The sequence below is a fragment of the Dipodomys ordii genome, unplaced genomic scaffold (genome assembly GCF_000151885.1).
Source record: "Dipodomys ordii isolate 6190 unplaced genomic scaffold, Dord_2.0 Scaffold190, whole genome shotgun sequence".
Lineage (NCBI taxonomy): Eukaryota > Metazoa > Chordata > Mammalia > Rodentia > Heteromyidae > Dipodomys > Dipodomys ordii.
Genome location: NW_012267406.1, coordinates 2,215,773 through 2,235,990, shown reverse-complemented (window position 1 = coordinate 2,235,990; position 20,218 = coordinate 2,215,773). Strand labels below are relative to the sequence as shown.

The 20,218-nt window shown below is 36.5% G+C and overlaps 1 protein-coding gene across 1 annotated transcript in view; it reads right to left on the bottom strand.

Moving 5' to 3' along the window:
- Positions 1-228: 228 nt before the first annotated feature.
- LOC105999465 (phosphatidylinositol 3,4,5-trisphosphate-dependent Rac exchanger 2 protein-like) overlaps positions 229-20,218 on the bottom strand; it is an 84,755-nt gene continuing 64,765 nt past the window's right edge. Inside the window, exons 11-13 of the mRNA XM_013034493.1 lie at positions 17,460-17,562; positions 11,528-11,595; positions 229-5,764 (exon numbers count right to left, since the gene is read on the bottom strand). Of these exons, the coding sequence (XP_012889947.1) occupies positions 5,719-5,764; positions 11,528-11,595; positions 17,460-17,562 (217 nt within the window). The 3' untranslated portion in view covers positions 229-5,718. The remainder of the gene's footprint in view (positions 5,765-11,527; positions 11,596-17,459; positions 17,563-20,218) is intronic.

Genomic DNA, 20,218 nt, shown 5'->3' with positions numbered 1-20,218 from the left:
TGTCAACTATGGAGCTTTCTCAAATGGGTATCAACTTTTGGCTTCTTTGTTGGGGTTCTTCCTAGCATTTACCACCTCATAGCTATAGATTTGTTTCTTGCATTTATTAGATTTCTTCACTTGAGCTTAGGTCTATTCTCTAAAGGGTAAAAATATGAGTTTCATGGTTTTTGTCTTCTGAACAGGTTAGAATAGGAAATAAATCTAAATGGAATAAAGCTGGGCTGGTCATACTATAATCCACTTTATTATTATTGACATTTATTATAAAATGTTACTATACTGCTTTTATACTGACATAAACAAGTGACATAAAATACATAATGCATTTTGCTAACTTGAACAATACACAAAGTCTGAAATGACTGAAACTATGTTACATGAATATTTTACAAAGGACAAAAACACCATAATACATTCTGATGAAACTTATCATTAATTTTTGGATATTATCCAATGTTAAGTATGGATATATTCAAAACAATTACTATTTATAGAACCATTGATATTTTACTATTTAAAATGAGTACTGTGTAAATGAGAACTTATAAAAATATTTTAGGCAAAAAGCTATGTTTTACTCATTTATGTGGCAGTTACAAAAATATATATTTATCTGAAACACTAATAAATTTGCTTGAGGCATTAGATACTCCAACTCAAATATATGTTTTCTGAAGCATTTCACCAACTTAGTGTTCTTGGCTACATACAGTATATCATATAAATATGACATTATGATAGGTTTGTGTTATAAATAATTTCATTTTAAGGGTACACAACTGATCAGTAACACAGAGGCAATGTGGTTTTTTTTAAGAACCAAAAATGTCTAATACACATACTAGATTCATTGGTATGATGTTTATTCTTGTCATTAAAATAAAGTATCCTCTAGTTTTTATTCCTAGTACAAATATAACTTAAACTTGAACATATTTGTTGTTAAGCAGCTATTTCTCAATGGCAAGGCTGGTCAATTGGTTTCAGATTACATACAACAGTGCTATGATTCAGACTTTCACTATTTCCCACAATTCCATGTGTTAAAAGCTTGGTCCCAGGGTGATACTATTGAGATGTGGTGAAAACTTTGGGAGGTGGGGACTAGTGGGAGGTTATTATGTCAGTGGGGGCCTGCCCTTGAAGGAACTTGTGGAAAATATGTCCCTTCTGCACTTTCAGCTGATGAGGTGAGTGATCTTGCTCTGCTATATATTTCTGACTTGACTTGCTGCCTCATCACATCGCAGACCCAGTTCATCATGGAATGGAAACTCCTTAATTCAAAACCAAAGTAACCTTTTTATCTTTATAAGGTGATTAGCTCAGTTATTTTATTATAGTAATGGAAAGCTAATTCAAAGAGTAAAGTAGAAGCAGATACTTGGCCAGATACATTTGCTACATAGACAGCTCTGATGTATACAGTACAGATGTTCAGTACATTGATCAACTCCATTTCTTATATCATCATTCAAAACAAGACACAAGAATCTACTTTTGTAGCATGTCAAAATAAAATGCAGTAAATACATATAGTATATAGAGGCATATGCATACAAATAGATAATTCTCATTTAGTAGGCTTAGTAGACAACAGAAATCTATTTCCAGTGAAGGAAGCAAACTCTCCTGAGTAAAGTAGGCCATGTGTTTAGATCACAGCTGCTAGACGGTTTATAGAGAATATTTAAGTCTCCTATGCACTCCAATAGGTACTTGGCAGTGTGAATGCTAGGCTCACAGTTCATGGCAAATCATTGAGGTGGTGAATTTGCCATTTGTCGCAAAAGAGTAAGCCAAGTGACTGACAGAAATGTGATATGGTCAAAGATGGTGGCCAGCATCATAAGATGAAAATGCTGTGGCCATCTTTCTGCAGGTTTTCCCACCTGTTCTGTCAAGACTCATCACAAATGCTCAAAACACTTAACAGGATGGAAAATATTTTTTAATTAAAAGAGTACCCTAAGTGATTTCAATATGCTTTTCCTTAGTTCTCATACAGCACATTTGGCAATTCATTCAAGAAATTGTTCATGCATTTATGTTAATTATTAGTTATGGAGGAGTTATTAAAGAATAATTTAGAAAATAGTTTACATACAAATAAATCTTTAAAAGATAACACAGAATTCAGAAGCAATTCAGTTAAATAATAATAGTTACTTTCATTACCACTACAGTAGAAAGACAGAAAATGACCTTTAAAGTAAAATATAAAATACTAATGATTTAAAAAAAGACTATTTTAACTTTCAAAATCATAATTTTATTTTTAAAAAGTGAATAAAAATGCTACTAACCTGCATTAAATCATGTGCTATAGAAAAGAACCACCCAAACTAATGAAAGAATATTTTAATGTTTTAAGTAGGAACGCATTCATTGTAAATACAAGGAGTAATTTACTCCTAATTAAATGCTTTCAAATCAATAAATACTAATCTTGCCTATGAAAGGTATATGCTCATAAGACTGAATATAAATTGTTTAAATTAGTTAATATATCCTTTAAGACTTTGCTTACCCATTGATTTTCTTGGCAGTTACAGTTAGGGTCAATTTCATTTTATCCTGAATTTAATTATTACAAAATTGAAATTAATGCAGTCAGAACCAATGTCGTCTCTATGTCATCTATATTATGATACTCTAGGACATTAGCTTCATTTTAAATTGGGTTTTGTTACTGCAGGAAACAGCCAATGAATACAGAGAGAATCCAGACCCCTGCCAGTGTACACCTTAAAGAGATAGGAAACAGCCTGGCTCTTCATTAGGGGATGCCAACTTATAAAACAAAGTGTGAACTTTAAATTCAGTGTTACATATCCACTAGAAGTAAAATTATAACAGACATTCTTTTCATCTAAATCATTGTGGGAATAGATATAAGCTGCTAGTTTAATCACATTTCTTGTACTTATATTAAATTGCATAATTTAACATTAGAAGTTATATAATTTGATATTAGAAAAAGACACAAAAGACAATGGAATATTTCCATGTATGGACTTTGTAAGTGATTATTATTTTTGAGCCAGGTCCTCGGTAAGATATAAAACTTCAATGCATAGTAATCTATTTCAGAAAGGGTCAGAAATCCAAATGTAGGAGTTAGAAAGATAGATAGCAGGCTTCAGCATCATTTGAAGGAGCTCTTGTTAGGGAGGACTGTGAAGCTTGTAGGTAAATAGATTCTATAACCGCCAGACAGTTAAATGTCCAATACTATATGGAGGTACTTTATGGTAAAGAAAAGCAGTCATTAGTCACTCCTCCACTACATATTTTTTCTGTTACCTCTCCTTCAACATTATAGTCAAGTTTCATATGATTACTATTCCACACTTGTAATAAATGTCTAAAACTATTACTTTCAATTAGGGGGTTACACTATACAAAATTCATATTGCAAATGTGCATCCAGAATGATAAAATATCTGGGAAACTGCACATTTTCATATATTAAGGGCATTAATATGCATTCATATTTGCATTCACTTTGTGCAATAGAAGATACAGAATTAAATGGCAATGCATACTATATAACTCTAGCTAGAGCAATACATAATTTGTAGTATTATTACACCAATAAGGGAAAACAGCATAGCATAGTAAGAGACTTTCTTGTTAGTAATATGAACTTGTGCACTTCAGTTTCCCAACTCTTAAACAGGGCAATAAAAAAACATCCCCCAGCCCTATTGTGAGGATTCTGTGAAACAGTAACAAGTAAATATGGGCTAAGACAAGTAAATATGGGCTAAGAAGAATAATTATTTGGTACAGAGTAAACATCAGTGTAGGCTGTAATTTTAGTACAAGAAAAATTACATAGACTGTTGTTGGTATAAACTACTCAAGCATTTAATAAGTGCTATGCACACTGGTAGACAGTATGCCTATTTTTAATATATATTTTATTGTAAAGATACTGTACAGAGGGGTTACAGTTACATGAGCAAGATAATGCCTATTTTTAACCCTAAAAACAATATTGAGTGTATTCCACTGAATACAGAGTAGATCCTTAAAGTTCATGAGCTTATCAATACGATAACAGATAATGGATCCCATGAGACATGGAAAAGTACAACTGAATCATTTAGATGGCCTCTTCATGACTCTGATGAGGATTATTCCTAGGGTGGTTACCAAATGCTATGATGACAGGAAGAAAGTTCTAGTAAGCTAGTCAGCTCTGTTCATTCATTCACCATGAATTCAAAGTGATCACATGTTCAGTGTAGGAAAGCCACAGATTCACATGAACCTTCAAAACTGTATAGGAACCTTCACGTGCCAACAATATCTAGTTGTTAAATCCCTGAAAGTTAAGGATAGACTTAATATACATAGGCACCTAAAGGTCCGATCTTCATTTAATTCAGGGTGTTCAGCTTTTTCGTTGGAACCTGATGTCAGTTTGCTGGTCATGAGCTATATGGACTTCCTGCAAAAATTTGTGTCAAGTAAGGATTGCTGCTAGTCAACAGATAGCCATCTGGATATGGAGACATGTTGATTTCCCAAATATTCATAACAGTATTTTTGTTACTCCATGTACAGTGTCTAGTGAAGAAGATTCTTAATAACAGCTTGAGGGCCATTATTAGATTTTATTAAGACAAAATGTAATGGTAGTTTTCTTGAACTTTAGTTGTGAAAGCATTTCACATACTTAATTGAAATCTATATTCAGGCATGTGCTATATATTGGTGTTCTGGTCAACAATGATCAACATACACGAACATGGTGTTTGAAGATTCTATCACCTACTGAGGTCACCACCTCAGCTTGTGTATGCTCCCTATGATGCTTGCATAGGGATAAAGTAAGCCACCTGCTGGCACTATTCTCAGCACTTGTCCCAAATGTTAACCAATGCATGACTCATTATATTCACTGTAAGAATGTTTAATTATTTTGAAAGCCATATATTTAAGACCAATAATAATTCACTCGTAATGCTCAACACATGACGTAGCCTCCAGAATGAAGACAGATTATACTTAAGGAAGAAAGGATAGTTCTATGTTCAAGGCTGGGTTTGTACATTAGGCTTGTGTTTCTCTTCCTTGGTCCTCACTACTCCTTATTCGTGGCCACTGATAACACAGGATCTAGTACTTGAAATATACCCAAAAGCATTGGAAGATGTCATTCTGAGAACTCAAAAGCTCTTCCCAACTGAGAATCCTATGGGAGAAAGCAACACACGCTTCTCCACCTTTGACAGATACCTTCTCTGACACAGACGAGGAACAAAGCACCCGTGCCACCAAGGCTATATTGGCGCTAACCTGTTTTCAGGGCTCACAGCACGCAGCTATGTTTCCTCCATGACAGACTTCTTCAGGAAAAATCTATCACCATTACCTCTGTCCATGAGGGGCAGTGGAAAGCAAACACTATAAAACTAATGAATGAGAAAGCAGGTACAATTGCTACTATTTTTTTTACCTCTAATATTTCCCCCATGAATTCCACCAGTGAATTTTGACCTGAAAGAAAGAATTTCATTGATAAGACTGACTGTCTGCATGAACTCTTATCTATTTTCAGTGTAAGTATCCAAGTACAATCTGAATGTTAATTTTTCCACCACGGGGAGGGAACTGAACGAAGGCATCTCTTTATTTTCAGTGGAGAATGTTGAGACATGTGCATTGTGGAGCTTCTGACTGTTGTCTCCTTGTGAAGGGTCTTCATTCATCCCCCACAGGAGGAGGTGGCTCACACAGCTTGTACAACCTAGAAAAGACACAGCAAAGTCTGACAGTCAGTCACCCAGTGTGTCACTCAGGTTTGATTATATGATCTAACAAACACCTGTGTTTCTCAGCATGCCTAGAAAGCTACTAAGCAAGACTGCATTGTTAAAATCTGCTGTTCTGGTCCAGCAATGTCCACGCATGTGTTTACTTTGCTAGCAGTAAAATTTATTCTCTGAATCCCAAGAGAAGATGCTATCATGAAAATTACCATCATACTGATTGTGATCAGCTTATAGTGAAATAGCATTTATCTCAGAGGAGGCTACTGGATTTCTCATGCATTTTAGAAGTGGAGTTTAGTCTGTACCATCACCGTCATGCAGGAAGTAGGATATGAATGGGAGGAAGTGACAGATTTCCTGAGGCCTGGTGTCAACGAGCACTGATGATTCTTGGCCTGGCTCTGTCAAACACTTATCTGTCAACAGAACCTCTTGGTGGGTCAGAATCCACTTTAGTTGTGGAGATGTCCAGAGATGCTCCCTTTGAAGCCCTGGTCTAGTTGTGTGAGGACATACAGCATTAATACAAGCTCAAGGGAATCCACTAGGGTTACACAAGTTCCAGTGCTCTAGTCTCCTGAATGGTTCAGTCCTAACTCCAGAAGCAAAGTAAAAGGGAACATGTTAGCTGTCACATAACCCTAGGGACCTCAGGCCAAATGTATTACTTGTAGTGGATCTAGACTGTATTTACTCTCCTTAATCATGAACTTTCACTGAAGACCATATGCTAATATCTCATGCAGAATTCAACCCTATACATTTTTTTTTTGCAGGGGTGAGGGGAGGTAGGGACTTTCTAATGATTGAATCAGGGCTTCATACTTGCTATGTGCGTTGTCTACCACTGAGCTAATAATGTCCACTTCCAGTCCCAGCTGTTCAGCTTTAAAGAAGAAGAAGATAAAGGCCTGAGCAGTTCAAACACAGAGCCGAGATTGAGTGATTGACTCTCTTTTTACAGATTAAATTGAACACAGCTTGACTGAGTTGTTAATCAATTTAGCAATTACAGATTTTGCTCTCCCTTTGACATTTAATCCCTGGCTAATTCTGAATCAATGGAGAAGAATGAGAAAGATTTAACACTGAGTTGTAAATCTCATTAATAAAATGAAGTTTCTTAGTTTAGAAACGCAGAAGTAATTATCTTTGGAGAGTTATGAAATGTACTTTTGAATTGGGAAGATAGTGGCTTATGCCTGATATGTTATCTCCACAGAAGAGGAGATTACTGAAGACATACCACATCCAAAAAACTGATTCCATTGTCTTCCCAGCACTGAAATAATAAAACGATGAGAACATTCTTTCCCCCCTTAATTTCTATCCTCTTATTCCCCTGACAGTGTTTCATCATGAGTGCTAAAGCACAAGGCTTGAGTAAGGGAGAGCAGGGAAGGAAGATGGGTGGCACACGTCCCACTTTGGGGTGAACCATCACTTTCCATTTTCTTGCTCTGCACATTTGCACAAAAAGGAACCAATGTCACAGGGTAGACGAGTCTTTGAAATGTCTGCCTTGCAAATTGGAGCAAAGGCTACTCCCTGTGATCACCTAATGAAATAATACCTCTGGGTACTGGGGAGCTGGGCAGATTGAACTTCTGAGGCATCTTGGAAGTAACTCAGGGTTATTTGAGTTCAGACACATTTGTAATGGAAATTGTGGAGCTTTGGGAATTTGGAGCAGGCAGAAGAAGTTTGAGAGTGAAATGTAATAGGTAGAGAGTTGGACTCTTAACACTGCAGTGAGGCCTTTTGTGTTTTGGCAGCTAAACCATTGGGCAGTGGGAGGCCTTTGTGGGCCCAACATTTGTAGTCCTGGCTGTATTCTCCTTCCACACCAGTGGTCCTGCATGAACAGGAGTTGCTCCATTCTCTGCTGTTCTAATCTGGGCTCTGGCAGCCATGATGGGGTTGGTATTTCAGCCCAAATTCAAATCTTCAGAGAGCAGAACTGTCATACATCATTCTACAGATCATGCCTTTCCTTTTTGCACTGCCCAAAGACAGGTTGTTTTAAAGGAGACCCAGAAAGCAAATGCCTCTTTCAAGGTTACACTATCAGTTATGCCCCATCTCAAGGCCATTCTCCAGAAGTAACAGATAAGAAGACTTCATCTCAGAAGAAAAAAATATCTAACACAATAAGGTCAGGAAGAGAGCAGGAGCCAAGACTCAGAATGATTCTTTTCACTTTGGACCACAAGGAAAATCAAGCTTTGCAAGTTCAGATTTTGTGACATAATAGAGAAATGCATTACAACTGATAATCTTCCATTTGGGATGGAACATTTGGTCGTCTATATCTCCAGCCTTACTACTTTGCATGATTCTCAATCACATTCAGATAGCAATTACAGAGACACAGGTGTAGTTCTCTAGACCATGATGGTACTCTGGGGCCTGGTGTCATTTTATCAACTCTGTTGGGATGCCACTCCAAGCTGGCTGTGCCATGAGCATTCTGTGTGCTTCTGTCTCCATCCTTAGGTTGTGTGATGACCTATTTCTATGTTTATATGACAATTTATGCTCATTTCTATTGTAGTTTATGTCAGATACTCTTCATCTGCAAATAACTGGTGTTATTTGATTGTTGCTATACAACAATACAAACATTTCAGTAGGTTTAGCCTGAGTGACCTGACATTGAGCATCAATTATGTTCTCTAACTTGCTGTGTTTAGGGCAGGAGAGACCCCAGTCAGCAGGGATCCAAGGCTCCTCTGTGCTCCTAGTTATTTTACCTGCTCTTCCATAGACTGCCATGCATACCTTTCCTTACAGTAGAGTTTACTTCATTTATTTCTAATGGAAAGCTCCTGGAGGGCCAGATCCATTCTGTCTCAGGTTTATATTCTCCAGGGGGGCAAAGAATAGATTGCCTTTTTAAAATACGTTTTTTATTGTGAAAATACTGCACAGAGGGGTTACAGTTACATGAGCAAGGTAATGAGTACATTTCTTATCAAGCATTGTTGCCTCCTCCTTTGTTTTTCCCCTACCATTCCTTCCATCCCACCTCCTCAACTACTGCCCTCCCCCCCGCCTAAATTATAAAGTTCATTTTTCAACAGTGTCTTGTATATATCATTGTTACAATGGCTCAACCTGTATCCCTATTTAAACATTTTGTTTCCTCCTTTCCCCTCCCACAACAAATCAAAGGAAGGTTGGACAAATAGGACTCCATGAAGCTACAGAGCTTCTGCATAGCAAAGGACATAACTAGCAAGATCAATAGAAAGCCCATGGATTGGGAGAAAAACCTTCACTAGCCATACAATGGATAAGGGTCTCATGTCTAAAATATACTTAGAACTCAAAAACCTAAGTCCCCCAACAACAAATCCTCATAGAAACAAATGCCCAATAAATAAGTGGGCCAAAGATTAACTTCTCCAAAGAGGAAATAAGAATGGTCAATAGACACATGAAGAAATGCTCAACCTCTCTAGCAATAAAAGAAATGCAAATCAAAACAACATTGAGATTCCACCTCACCCCAGTTAGAATGGCTATAATCAAGAATTCTTAATAACAACAGATGCTGGAGGGGATGTAGCTACAAGGGAACCTTACTGCATTGTTGGTGAGAGTGTAAACTTGTTCAACCACTTTGGAAAGCAGTATGGAGGTTCCTCAAAAGACTCCACATAGAGCTCCTCTATAACCCAGCAATCCCACTTTGGGGCATTTATCCAGACGATCACAAACAAGACCATACTAAAGTTACCAGTACAACTATGTTTACTGTAGCATTATTTACCATAGCTAAGATATGGAACCAACCCAGATGCCCCTCAGTAGATGAATGGATCAAGAAAATGTGATATATACACACAAAAAATGGAATTCTATGCCTCCATCAGAAAGAATAGCATTGCCCCATTTGCTAGGAAATGGAAAGACTTGGAAAAATTATATTAAGTGAAGTAAGCCAGGCTAAAAGAAAGATAGGTCCCATGGTTTCCCTTATTTGCAATAACTAGTATATGTCTGGGACAAGTAGAAAAGTTCAAAAGCTATGTACATATGACCATGTAAGATGAAGTTAAGCGAAATGAACCCCAAGATAGGGACACAAGTGTTTTTTCTTTTTCTTTCTTGCTATTGTTTCTAACGTATTTATAAGGTAGCATGTGATTTTTTTTTGTTGCTTGGTATGTTCCTCCCCCATGATGTAACCCCTGTTTTCACTGTATTTGATGGACTTCCTTTCTTAGGTCCCTAATAGACCTTTTCAGAATGACTGAAAGAGTAAATAAAATGCAGATTTGAAATTACTCTTGATTTCTCTCTCAGGGTTATTATTCCCTTGTAAAAAGTGTCAATTTTATAGCTGGCTCATTTTATTGTGTCACATCTCAAGTGTCGTATATAACCCAGTAAAAAAAAGAACTGGGCTCATCAGTTTCTTTCCTGGGGTTCAGCTTGCATATTGGTTTATTGATCAGGATACTGAAAACTCATTCTAACCTCACTTGTTTATTAGTGTGAATAAGCTCTAGCTTAAAACACCTTGCAGCATCATTATCTTGTTTTCTTATTGGAATTTTTAACACCTCACTGTGTCTATTATATAAATATACCACATCTATCTGTTCAAGGCGCTGGGGAGACAATGCTTATGTGAAATGATTCTTCAGTAATATGTCTTAGATTCTAATCTAATCAGCTATGAAAGACCACATTAACAAGACCAGAAAACTAAATAGAGTTGGGAGTCAGAATTAATGATGAATGTAGACAGGTCATGAGTGCTCCATCCATTTTCAGGGAGAGGAAACAGGTTTTCCTTTTGAAAAGCACATTCACTGCCCATATAGGTTTTCAGAATGAAGTATAACTTCATAACATTGGTGTCATCACTCTCATCCTGATAATGGTGTTGTAAATAGAAACAAATATAGTGTTTCTATGGCAGTGCTTGGAGGAACCTACTTTTTGTTAAAATGCAAATGGATAAAAGCAATCCAATGCCAGAGAAATTACTGAGCTTTGGTCCTACTTCAAAATAAATGTCTGCCTACTCCCAATCACCGGGGAAATCAAACACAAGACATTTCTCTGGAGCTTCTAAGTCTGTTTAATTATTTTAAAGGTGGGTTGGAGTCCCTTCATAGGACAATATGCAAACTGTGATTGTTTGACATAACAAATAAAAACCCATGAACTAATTTATTCATATGTTATTGGAATTATTTTGGATATTTGATTTTTTACTATAAGACACTAGGATGAGGAAAAATAAAATTCCCAAAGCATTTCTTATTCTTAGAAGTTATACTCAGGTTGGGTAATGAAACACATACCAATATCCCGTTACACAATGTGAATGTATTCATAAAACAATATAGGAGATGCCAAAGGAGCCCAAAAAGAAAGGAACTCAGGAAAGGATCCAAGTAGAAAATGGTATCTAAGCTGGGTTTTGTAAGATAAGAAGGAGTTTTCCATTGACATGCAAATGAGAAAAGCAATCAATGAAGAGAAGGGCTCCTGCAGTCACAGGAGGAAAAAGAAACATGGCATCCTGGTGAGTGGCACAGGTCGATTTAAAGTTTTAGTTCTATTTGTTTAGACTTCTTTTTTGAATGCATGGAGTAATGTCCATTTAGTTCTGAGACACTTAAGCTTAATTTTATTAGCCACTGGGCAGTTACAAAGGCAATCCCCACAATCATAGGCACTGGGCATTTGTCATCAGTGTTGCTATGGGGTACACTTACCTGGGTGCTGACTGAGGGGTCCGGTCTCTGACTCCCAAATTCTTTGCTGTGTTCTGAACTCTTGCTCCCTGGAAGTCAGGAAAATCACTTTTAACCTTTCATAATAGTCATGTAGCATACTATTATCGTCTTAGAAAAGTTATTCCAGTAATTTAGTAAGTAAGAGAGAAAGAGGCAGAGACAGAGAGTGAAAAGTAGGAGAAATAACCACTTGAATAGTTTCCAATAAACACTTTTAAGAATCAAAAAGGTTCTTGTGTTTCAGATGAGTACTATGTGTTTCTCTAACTCCCTAAATATTCCAGAGTTTAACCGTCAGCTCTTCCGTCTCTCCTCCATATTCGAATTCTTAGAAACATTCACTTACGGTACAGGAGACAAGTAGGCTGTAAACACCTGTTCTACACTGCTACTTTTGTGGAACAGAACTTACAAGTCCATCATTCTTCCACCTGCTTCCCCAGACATGAATCGTTGCCGATTTTGGAATTAGCACTATTTAACTAAGTATTTAGGAAAATATTTTAAGTGGTTCTAAAGCAATTTCAGGAGAACTAATCTGATACAATGAAGAAAATCATATAGGTTCCTGAAGGGGTTACAACATTATTTGTTGATTGTTCATTGAATCCATGGCAAACACTGTGCCATGTTAGAATGTCAATTTTGGCAGATAGCTTCTTCTTTGCCTGACACATATTCTAGTGCTGGTCAGAACTTGAAATGAATAATAAAAAGCCATGAAAGCAAGAAAACCTTGGCCACTTTTGTAATGCAAAGAACTAGTTTCAGGTGAGCAAAAGTGAGATGGTGGGGCACTCTAGAAAGAGTGTCTCTAAAAGACTGTCTTTGAAGAGAGCAGGAGAAGATGAGACCTGACAACCACAAGAAGGTCAGAAAGCACAGTCCTGGCTAGAAGACATGGCCCTGGCAAGAAGGAGCTGTGCTCGGTGGAAATGGAAAGGCGACCAGTGCAGTGAGAGCATAATTGTGAAGAGGAATGGAAGGGTATTATGCTGTGTCCTGTTGCTGTCCCTCTTTCTAATGTGGACACGTGAGATTTAGGTGATTGCTTTCACCTATTTCACACTCTCCATTAAAGGCTTTCCAAAACAATCTCTAACACTATGCATTTGTACATCTTCCCTACACAGCAATTTGGCAAGAATACAAATGAGATAGGATGCCCAATCTTACTAATGAATGGGCTCTTTCTTTCTTTCATGCATTTGACCCATTTGAACTATTTGAGGAAGATCTCGTGGAACAATGGGGACAAATGCTCTGTTCTTTACCTTTTTTTTTCTCCAACAGTATGGAGAGAGGGCTGATGTTCTGAAAGGTTATGGGTTCTATTCAACGAGTGGAGCTGGGTCTTGAAGATACAGACAAAGACCCAATAACTCCATGGACTAGTATTATTTATACAGAAATATCATGCTACCTTGGAACCTACAGACATCCTGAAGTCAGTGCAAACTGTGTGTGTGAGTGTATATACACATATACCTATATACATATATATATATATATTAATTTTAATTTTTTGTTGGCTGTGGGGCTTGAATTCAGAGCCTGAGTGCTATCTCTGAAACTCTTTGTGCTAAAGGTTAGCACTCTACCACAATTTTTTTTTAAAAAAAGCACTTTCTGGATAAGCATATCCACATGGACCTCCAAAGACTTACATCTCAAAGTTTATAGTAAAAGGCTGTATTAATTTAAAAGATCTAGTGGACTTCATCAATACCATTTCATCTGTATATATTAATTTGCTTTGATCACATTTAATGCCTCAACTCCTCTCCCCTCCTCTTCCCAACTATTTCTCAGCCTAGTCCTATATCTTTATTTACTATCTAGACGTGATAGTTTTCACTGTAGAGGCTTTCGTTTCCCCTTGTTAGATGTAATGCTAGGTATTTGAATTTTCTGAAGCTATTTTGGAAGGGACTATCTTTTTGTTCTCTCACCATGCTTGTTTTTGATAGACAGAGCAGCAACACTTATGACAGCATATCCTTTACTCACAGGAATAATTTGACCTCTTCCTTTCTCATTTTTTTTTCTCTTGCCTTATTGCTCTGGCTAACAATGCACACAGACTTTTTAAATAGGTGTTCATAATTGGTTTTATGTCCTTTATGCCATGTCCTTACTATGGTTTATGGCTTGCTTTCTGGCATGTCAAGAATTCCCAGGATTATCATTCTTATTTCAGTTGATAATTCACCACATCTCTAAGGGCCTAGAATTTGTTGTTGGAGAATTCTATTTAGGAGCCAAATTTTGTATTCTGGACATAATTATTACTACTGGCAAGGAAACTGGCTTTGCATAGTAGACAGAGCTAGTCTACTGGTACAAACATGTTCACACATCTATATTCATTTCTACATCTATCCCTGTGTGTGTGTGTGTGTGTGTGTGTGTGTGTGTGTATCAGTTCTGCTGATATTGTCAAAGTGCCACATAGCTCCTTAGAGATTCCAGTCTCTCCTTTATCTTATTTGCAATTCCTTTGTCTGTTGGTGACAATCAAGATTCTCATAATTGTCATATGTTTACTTGGTGGTTCAAAACAAATTGATTTTAGAATTTCTTATCTATACCCATGAGAAAAATAGATACATTAGAGTATACTGTTCATCTATAATTTTGTCTTTACTTTCATAATATTATACTAAGTATTTATGTTTTTGTTTTCTTTATTTTATTTTCTCTTGTGACAGCCCTGGGGTTTGGTCTGGGTACTGTTTCTGAGCTTATTTTGACCAAGGCTAGTACTCACTTGAACCACAGTTCCATTTCTGGCCTTTGTTGGAGAGGAGGAGTAGTTCTTAGAACTAAGAGTCTCACAGTCTTTCCTGCTTGAGCCTTTTCCTGCCAGGATCCTCAGTTCTCAGCCTCCTGAGTATCTAGGATTATAAGCATGAGCCACTGGTGCATGGCTGCTTTCTAAACCTATTGCTTTCATGGATGACTTTTAAGTTCATTATACAAATAATTATTAATTAATCTGATGAGTATGTCAAAGGATATCTATGATTTTCAGAAAGCATTATAACCTTCTTTTCTATCTTTTCTTCAAACTCAAGTGGGGAAGTCTAAAATAACACCTTAATGAAAGATTTTTGTTAAAACAATATTGAAGTTGTAAATAAGAACAATGAATCATGATAAAAGCTCCTTATTTTAAAAAGAAACTAAGAATCAGGGCTGGGAAGGTGGCTCTGTGGCAGAGTGCTTGACTTGCATGCATGAGGCCCTGGGTTTGATTCCTCAGAACCACATAAGCAGAAAAAGCCAGAAATGGTGCTGTGACTCAAGTGGTAGAGCCCTAGCCTTGAGCTGAAGAGTTGAGGGCCAGCACCCAGGACCAGAGTTCAAGGCCCCATGACCAGCAAAAAGAAAAAGAAAGAAACTAAGAATCTTATTTTATTCATTATACATTGTAAAACATATACATGTGTTTACATATATATGTATATATACATGTGTGTAGTAAATTATTATATCTTAATACATAATAATTAAAGTTCAGTAATGAAAGAATTCAAATATATCAATAAACAGTAAAGTAGACACTCACAATTCAATCTCTGAAAAGCTGAATCTAAATGGTTAAATAATTTTTCCAGAGGTTGGAAGGCAAAAATATAGAAAATGCAAGTTAGATCTGTCATTCAGACTTGCATTCTGATGGCTTAGATAATAAGCAGGCAGGAGCTGGCTTGTGGACTAAATACTGGAAAGAAGATGGGCAACAGAAGGAACACTGCAAGAGTATCTGCTGTGCACCGCCTGCTCACTTTCCCACAGAAGAGGCCTCAGGCTCTGGGATCTTCCACACAGAAGTGATAAATCAGTTCTTTCCCTCTCACAGCCATTTGGGATGCACACTTGGAGGCATGGGGCTAACAACAAAAGAAGAAAGCTATCTATTTTAAATGCACTTATTTTTTAAAACACAGGGGAAAATAAATACTAAGAAAAATGCAGTTTAGAAATCGGAGAATTTTATAAAGAACTGCTTGACTTTTTAATCTTTTAAATTACATGTTACATAATATATGTTGATAGCATATAATATTTTAAAACATTTTAGCAGTTGCATGGGTGATAATCAATTTAATCAATAATCAGTAATATCAATTTTAGTTTATTTCCACTTTCTCTATTTTTGGTTTTAAGAAGTTAAAGATTAAAGATGTGAGCTGGTGGCTCACATCTATAATCCAAGCTACTCAAGAGACTGAGATCTGAGGATCACAGTTTGAAGCCAGCTTGGGCAGAAAAGTCCAGGAGAATGTATCTTATCTCCATCTAGCCATCAAAAAGCTAGACGTTGAGATGTGATTCGAGTGGTAGAGCACTGACCTTGAATCAAAAAAGGTAAGCAAGTACATAAGGACCTAAGTTCAAGCATCAGTACTAAATAGTACAACCACAGACACAGACACACATACACACACACACACACACACACACACACACACACAAAGATAATAAAGAGAATTGAATTATTGAATTATGATTATTCAGGTCCAGAGAGTAGAAATGTAGCCGATTTCTAATCTCCTTATTAGAATATTCTAAAGAAAGCCTGATTTTAGTCTCTTTTTGGTGTCATCAGACATAGTTTTGATATTCTTACTGTCAGAGCAACAGAGTAAATAAAATAAAATGATAATTATTTTCTGCATGACTCAGCAAGCCAAACTTTAATATGAATAATCAGAAGTTCACTTTGATTCATTTTTTAAAAGCAGAATTTGTATTTTACTTCCCAAAACCTCTGGTAATTTGCATCCGTGTTTGTCCTTTGCCTTCTGGAGGGCAGTACGTCACAAGGCTCTGGTGGGTATAACCTTTACTTAGCAAATGCTTCTTCGACCTTCTAACATCTTGCCTGTGGATCTTCAGCTCCTAGATCCTAACCAGAAGTACCAGGGTATGTGCCATCATGGGACCCAATGTGCATTGTAGATGCAGGCTTGGTGTTGCCCACTCCAGTACATTTTTCCATTGGTTTCCTTGATACTATATTGTAATCTTAGGAGCAAGCCTAAAGGAATTTATAAGTTTGCCTGAGAGTTTAAAACGAAGTCATTAACAAATCAAGCAATCATAATTACAAAAGCAGATCTCTGTCCCTAAGGCAACTCAAATTGAGTCCATAAACAGATTTGCTGCAATAGCTTCAAGAAAAGGTAGAGAATAAAACATAAAATTGTTATGTTTCCTTTTTGTTTTCATTCCTTGGGTTAGGCATCTTTTCTACTAGATAAATCCCATTTTCTAATTCAATATTGGTGCATTTAGTACAGTTTTAGTATTTTGCAAAGAGTTTAAAAGGTGAAAATCTAAGGTACCACTCTTTTAAAATGCTCCTGGGTTAGACTATCGAAAGTTCATTCCATTTACAAGAAATTAGATTCCTACCTATAAGTACTCCAGTGACCTAAGAGAGTCCACAAGCTGCTATTTATCCTCAAGAAGAAAATCTAAGATCAATGCTCTATCATGGAAGAGGCACACACTTCTTAATGTGGCATATAAGTCCCTAGGAGATGACTAGAAGCAAGCAGAGCCCTCAATTTCCTCTTCTTTGCTACATTCTAATCTATTTCTCCAAACATACCAAATCACTTACCATTTCCAGAAACCCATCTTTTCTTTTTCTTATCCTTTATATAAGCTCCTGTTTATGTGGTCACTTTCTTTTGCTCCTTTTCCAGCGTTCTCCAAAAATTCTTGGAGACCCTTTATGTGCAAGCACTATGTTCTAAGTGGGAGTTTCTCATTCATGTTGTAGCTGGAAATCACATGTTTAGAAAAGTGTCTATTGTATTCAGATGCCTGATAAATGAACAAAGGGACCTTCACATCCAAGTCCTGCAGAACAGCAACTCTAATCTCTGAGACTCACCTGCTTCCGCATCACATCTGTAGCCTGCATGATGTAGCGAGGAGGCAGCCCGTGGCTTCTGGCGAGGATGATGGCCTGCTCCAGAGTCACACTCAGGGTACACCTGCACAAAGTCAAGGGCAAGTCAGAACCCCAGGTGCAGAACACTCTCAGGACAACATGGGCTACTAACTTCAAAAGCAAAATCCAGTAAAAAATACAGTGTCTAGACCATGTACCAAAGATGTTTCTGCCTATAATACTTGGGTAACAAATAGGCTAGGGATGAAGGTTAGTGGTGTCTCCAATTAAAGATTTAAATGTCAAACAAACACAATGAGCATATGCACATACGTACAAACTGACTGACAAGTGGATAAAGAAAACATAGTGTGTACGTATGCACATATATACATACACACATATTGACATATTGTTTATTCATAAAGAATAAAAACTATGACATTTGGAGAAAAAAAATGGATGGAACCAGAGAGGTTATTGTGTTAAATAAAATCGGCCAGACCTGGACAAATGTCACACTTTCTTTTATATGCAGAAGCTAGATTTAAAAGAAAAACCTAGAAATGAATCTAGAGGACTCCTTGGAGGAGATGGTGAACTAGCAAGGGGAGGTGAGGTAAGAATAGAGAAAGAGAAGGTGATTGAAGTAGAATATGATCAGGTGCATTGTATACATTTACTAAAAAGGTCAGAATGAACCTCATTAAAAATCACAATGAAGACTAAAAGTAAATAGGAGAGGGGATAAAAAAAAGAGTAAGAGCATGAATAAGATTTAAGTATGGTATATGCAAGTATGGAAATGCCACAATGAATTTCTACCACATTTTGCAAATAATAACCTAATTAAATGCTAACAAAAATGTGGGCAAAAAGAGAGCTTCATCCCAGAAAATTAAACAGCCACATTTGTAATAAATTTCTATTAAATATTCCTTATTGAAGTTTATGTAACTTAGAGGGAAATACTTTAGAATATTTATTCATTTCTGGATACTGATAGCTAATTGATTTATAGTCATGCACATGCATGAAAAATAAATAGTGAAATTACTGTTCGCTAACATTACATTTGACTTTAAAAATGTTTCTTAGACCCAGTAGAAAAGTCTCTTTATAAACATTTCAAAAGTTCTTGCAATTAGTTACATTGAGTGTGGTCCCCTAAGGAGTTTATGACCTGGTTGGTAAGCAGAAACCAGGGACTTGTGTGAGCCTGAGTTCTTTCCCTTCCTTGCTTTCATATTTTTCCATATTTTTCTCCAAAGAAACCCTTAAAAACTGTTTTTAGTTTATATTGTTCAACTTTTAGTCTCCAATGTGGAGTTTTTTTAGAGGTGATTTTACACACACATTTTAAAAACAGATTAACTAGATATTTTCCCCTAAACTTTGTAGTACAGATTTTGTTTTACTTCATTTTAAGGTATTGATTTCATTTTATTAAACTAAATCATTTGATTATTTTTCTCTATTTTTGTACAAACCACCATGTACTTTGTTACCCTACCAAGATATTTTCTATTTATTTATTTTTATTTTATTTTTGTTGGTCCTTGGGCTTGAACTCAGGGCCTAGGCCCTGTCCCTGAACTTTTCTGCTCAAGGCTAGTGCTCTATCACTTTGAGCCACAGCTCCATTTCCAGTTTCCTGGTGATTAATTGGAGGTAAGAGTCTCACAGACTTTCCTGCCGAGGCTGGCTATGATCCTCGTATCTCAGTCTTCTGAGTAGCTAGGATTACACGCATGAGCCACCAAGTATTTTCAAGTTTGGTCCAATTTTCAAGTGTTTTGCCCATCAACAGTAATAAACAACAAATTACAATGCAGTTGCTACTATACCAAAGAAAAACTCACTCTTTTCCTATAGAACACTGTGACACTCATGTTCAGTATATATTTGGTAGACTTTGATACTGAAGAATTAAGAAAATCAAGAGAAAGGAATTTAAAACATCACTGATGTAATACTAGAAAGAACTGGACAATAATATGTAGCTATATTATTGCACAAAACTATATTCTAAAGGGAAGCCCATTAAATTCCATTGGCTGTTCAATAACTTGAGGAATAGCTTGTTCATTACCATAACAAATTATTTGATAAGTTTCTAGTAATACATCATGTTCACAGCTATTTTGAGTATGACTTGAATAACAATGCTCATTACTTTCCATGTGCACACATGGGGCTGAACAGTATGCACCAATGAAGGCCAAGCAGTACAACAGACAGTTCATGTTAAAAAATTAATTTTCTACGAAACACTTAATTGACTGCCTACTCAACACACCATAACCTTTTTCTCTTCTGCAAGGTCTCCTTTATTCCAAATTGAAATCTTTATGGTTCCTAACATGTTAATCAATAATGTTCATTATACCAGCTGAAGTCAACGAGCCTTATTATTATTTTTTCTAATCATGCTAAAATAGGCCTAGAATCTCCTGACAAGTCATACCTTGCTCTGCTCCACATGGAAGAGCACTCTGTGAAGGGTTTGGAACAGGCAGGCTATAATTTTCATTCATGCTGTTAATCATTTTAAATTGATTGATCCTCTTATTCTTCGAGTTGTAGCAAATGTAGTAAATAGCAGTAAGACAGCAAATCATCTGCCAGACTTTAAAAGATTTTACTGCAATATGGAAATCAATAGAGCCAGCAACAAGGAATGTCCAAGTATCATGTTATGAGAACCAATCATAGACAAATCTTTCAAAAAGGAGTGCCTATTTTCTTTCTCCAGCACA